Genomic DNA, 4,634 nt, shown 5'->3' with positions numbered 1-4,634 from the left:
GAGAGAGAGAGAGAGAGAGAGAGAGAGAGAGAGAGCATTACCTGCAGTAGGTTTCCTGAGCGTGACTCTATGAGTCGAACCTTCCTGTCCTTGCAGGTGGTGGCGAGGAGGCTGCCGTCTGTGTTGAAAGACATGGAGAGAACGACGTCTGTGTGGCTGCTGATTGTCCGCACAGGATTCTTCATCACCTGTTCTGGACAGTCTAGGTTCCAGATCATCACCTGGAGGCGTGAATTACACAAAAAGGCTTGGATTCTTTTGTAGGAAATTCACTTATTGACAATTTTAGGTTTAATTAAGCTAACTAAATACCATAATGTCCACTTTTAAGGTCTGAAATAATTTGTTTTTTTATTAGATGTAAAAGTAGTTTAAGATTCCTATTTCACCTGATTTGACTTCACTTGGTTCTCTATATTAAAATCAGGGTATGCTTGAAGCAAACTGGTTTGTATTGTATAAAGTGATGTCTGATGATGTCTAAAGGAAACATAAAGCAAAGTCTAAGGCGGGGTAAAAACACTGCTGTCATAAACAGAGGGTGGAATCAATGTGTCATACAAATGTGGATAACAGCTGTCTCACTTAACGACAATCTTTCCTCAAAGGTGTTCATGGTGTTGCACTTGGTTGTGCATTTGAAAAGAGGCAGTTTACTGAAAAAAATCATTTTAGATGCAATCAGATTCATTTTAAGCTTTCTGATGCCTTGACTTGACATTACAGACATACATTTGACTTGACAAATTTCATTTAGACTTAATACTTGTAAGGTTGACTTCTCACACATCTAGTCACATCTCGGCTCACAGCAAAACCCGTAGTTTAGAGTGAAAATGATGATGGATTTTTGCAGTAATATCTAAAGTGCTTGTTAAGCTGCGTGCTATACTTCGACAAACAGCTTCTTCTTTTTACCTTATAGGTTTTTGTGGCTGTGTTAGGATTAGTTTGTGTGTGTCTGTGTGTTTTTACCTGGTAGTCATAGGCTGTACTGAAGAGGATGTTGTTAGCAGTTGGGTGCCACTCAATGAGGCCCACTCTGCGGCTGTGACCCTGAAGCTCCTTCCATGGTGATGTGAGGTTCTTCAGCACACCATGAGGAGGGATTTCCCACACTTTTACCTAAAAACACACAAAATCACATTAACAAACACACACACAAAAAACTAACAAAAATCGTGTACCTCCAAAATTTATGAAAAATGGCCAATACAGAAATAATCAAGGGTCAACAAAATACAGAAAACAAATGTCACACTTTATAAAAAATAGTCTCAAAAGCTGTTGACTAGTCCTTTCTTTCTGTGTACAAGGGTTTGTTCTGTACCAGGTCAGAGCTGAGGAATGTGTGGAATGACTTCTAGTTCTTCTTGAAGGCTAAACAGCAAGGCAATACAATTATCTCCCTGCTGCTACATGCTCATATTCCAGGGAACTGATAACACATCCGAGAACCACTTTGAAATTGTATTTTGTGTGTCTGTGTGTGTACAAACCGTGGTGTCCTCAGAGCAGGAGGCGATGCAGAAGTCGTTGAAGGGATTCCATTTGACGTCTAAGACGTTGCCTCTGTGGCCCGATATTCGGGGGTGGAGAGGATCCACTTTACCTGTCTGATACACAAAAACACACAAAAATAAAAAATAATTTAACCACAGAACATATTAACAAACTCACTTTTTCTTGCTGAGAAAATTGACATCACTTATGTACGGTAAATATGCAGCAAGCTAGCATAAAGACTGGAAGAAGAGGGAAAACGGCTAGCCTTGATCTCTACAAAAGGTTAAATCTTCCTACCACCACCTTTAAAGCTCACCAACTGACACATTATATCCTTTTTTATTTAAGCTGTACAAAAACCAAAGAGTAAAAACATCAATTCACATTTTTATAGCGTGGTTATGTGCCAGACCATTTCTTGTCCAGTCTCAGCTGGTTGTCTGAGAACGTTATGCTAATCTAATCGGCAGCCTACATATTTACTATACAGATAGACTTAGACTTCTCTATATTAATCCTTTTGGGATGACTCCCGTGAGGAAATTGAAAATTCCAGTATCAGTTTTAGCAAGAAAAATAAATAATAAAAAGACAGTATAAAGACAACAAAATAACAGTAATAATAATAACAATAAGAACATTTGTCAACAAAAAGACATGAAAAAAGCCCAATTTATGCATCACTTTACGCAATTTTATCAGACTTCAAGCAGCTCCCTCTGGAGCCTCAAAACATTCAGAAAACCTTCCTTCTACTGTTGTGAAATATCGGTGCCTTTCAGCAGACCTAATGCATGCACAAGTAAGTAGAACATAACATTTTAGTTCTTGTATTTACGTGTCATCTACTTTGTCCACAGAAGAATAGCTTATCTGTGAGTACGCACACATAGGTGGGAGGTAAAAGGGGAAGTTTTACCTTCTCGAGACAGGGAATGGAGAGGAAGAGGGGGGGGTCATAAAATGAGTGATGTCATTCCTAAACTCGTACGTAATACCTGCCCATGCCAGGAGGGTGGTGATAATTCACCAAGGCGATTTAAAAGATGGTGACAGACAAGGAGAGGGAGAAAGAAGGAGAGGTATTCAGCTTGATGAATTGAGCCAGACTGGAGATATACAGCAGGACTGTAAATTTAACTAGCACATGAGTGAGGAAGTCTGGCTCAGTTTATTTGAGAGGTCACTATTGTTACTGATAACACCAGTGGACGTAACTATATGCATTAATATGTCTGGGAGAGTGGTTGATGAATCTTGATTAAGGAGAGGGAGATAAGACAGAATAATGAGGAGAGAAAAAAAGACCACATGCAATGTTTAGGTTGAAGTGAATGAGCTGTCGGGGTTTCCTGGAATTTTGAGATTATTTTGGCTCCACTGCTGCTGTCCTATTTATAATCTGGGAGCAGAGCTGTCTTCTCCAGGTGTGCTGGGAGTGCAGGAGAAACCATAAAAGATGAGCAACACTCAGCAGATGACTGAATCACTTCTGAAGTAAACTGCTACGGTTACATGCTTTGTGAAACTGAAAAAAAATGCATGTTGATGTTCTTAATTTCTCCTGTTGTATACCTTAGGTTAAGTAGCTAGATGAAAGAAACCTTAATCATTATGTTCATTGGCAACACTATCAACCATCTTTTTACGTTGAGCAAAAAAAACATTTATGATAAACTACAAGGACCATAGACCATCTTACTTTAAAAAAAATGGATCAAATAACTATTAAGGTCACTTTTGGTGGAGGACTCTGTTTTGGAGAGGAGATTATTTTTGTGTGTTTGTTGTGCCTATGCAATCAGAGTGTGACACATCTCCCAGAAGCAGTTCATGTTTTTCACAGAAATCAAATGTGCTGATTTAGGAGTTTGTTATTACTGTCAGTCGACCATTCAACAACTTATACAGTCATGTTGCTTTCGTTGCTACTATTTTTTATCAATGTTGCTATACTTTTAGGTATAATGTCCATTTCTAATAACTTCTTTTGGTTAGATGATTATAAGGACTCTTGTATTAGGAGAGAACCTTTCCTGAAAAATTGTTCAATATAATACGGCCCAGTACAATACCACCAACACTATGACCTCAATGATAAACCTTATCACCTTTCAGACAGTGTTAACAAAAACTGAAAATGTATAAGCTTCATAATAGTAGAATTCATAGTAAAGCTGTTGTATTGGATCTCCACTTCCGGGACTGCTCCGGAAATTATCCCGGATTTCACACTTTCGGCCGGCTGTCCGGGACCTTCCGCCTTCTTTGTGTTGGAGTTTTAAACTCTGATCGATTTCTGAGGACTATAGTTAACTGCTCCTCAGATCTCTGCAGGGTAAATTGAGACTGCTAGCTAGACCAGTCTGAGTTTTCTGTTGCACGACTAAAAGAACCTTTGAACATACACATGATCCACCTAAACAAGGCTATTTTGCAGCGGCACCACAGCTCTGCACGGTGCTTAGCACCACCCATGACGATTGTGATTGGTACAAAGACATGCCAATAAACCAGAGCATGTTTTTCTCCCATCCCAGTATGCTGTGTGGACTAGACAGACCCTTGTCCGCAGCGCTGTGGGGGGAAGGTATGGCAAAGCGAGACTAGATGTTTGCCAACCTGAGAAATGACAAACAGTGTGTACAATATCAGACCGAATTGAATTGCTAGACGTCTAGAGCCAAGCTGTTCTCTCATTTTTACCCTTGCAGCATGAGCAATTGTCTCACTTCAGAATCAACTAAACATTTCTTAGTATCATTAACAGCATCCTGAGTGAAGTAGTGCACATGCCTCTTTAAAAACCTGCCATGAGATGGAGATACTCACATGATTGATAGAGAGGACGAGGAAGGCCCCTCCCCCTGCACACTCAGTGATGACTGCCAGGAAACGTGGATTGACAGCACAGAAGTTGTTGTCCTGGACGCTGCGTGTGATTGGCACACCATCATAGCAGCTCTCCTTGGCGGCGGCCTTACCAAACACGTGGCGGAACTTGGAGCTGCGGTACTGAGGACGCCATGTCATCTGAGAGAGGAGGGAGGAAAGATTAGGTCAGTCAAGGAGAATCATCTCTCATATTTGTGGTCATGGATAGGTACATTTGTACATTTTCAAGCAGT

General features: G+C 40.3%; 1 protein-coding gene across 3 annotated transcripts in view; it reads right to left on the bottom strand.

The window, feature by feature from the left end:
- coro2aa (coronin 2Aa) overlaps nt 1-4,634 on the bottom strand; it is a 36,943-nt gene that overhangs the window by 8,809 nt on the left and 23,500 nt on the right. For all 3 annotated transcript variants that reach the window (XM_032544158.1, XM_032544152.1, XM_032544169.1), the window contains exons 2-5: nt 4,339-4,539; nt 1,500-1,616; nt 976-1,125; nt 42-221 (exon numbers count right to left, since the gene is read on the bottom strand). In XM_032544158.1, the coding sequence (XP_032400049.1) occupies nt 42-221; nt 976-1,125; nt 1,500-1,616; nt 4,339-4,539 (648 nt within the window). The remainder of the gene's footprint in view (nt 1-41; nt 222-975; nt 1,126-1,499; nt 1,617-4,338; nt 4,540-4,634) is intronic.

Source organism: Etheostoma spectabile, chromosome 2 (assembly GCF_008692095.1).
Source record: "Etheostoma spectabile isolate EspeVRDwgs_2016 chromosome 2, UIUC_Espe_1.0, whole genome shotgun sequence".
Classification (NCBI taxonomy): Eukaryota; Metazoa; Chordata; class Actinopteri; order Perciformes; family Percidae; genus Etheostoma; species Etheostoma spectabile.
This window is presented reverse-complemented; position numbering and strand designations above follow the sequence as displayed.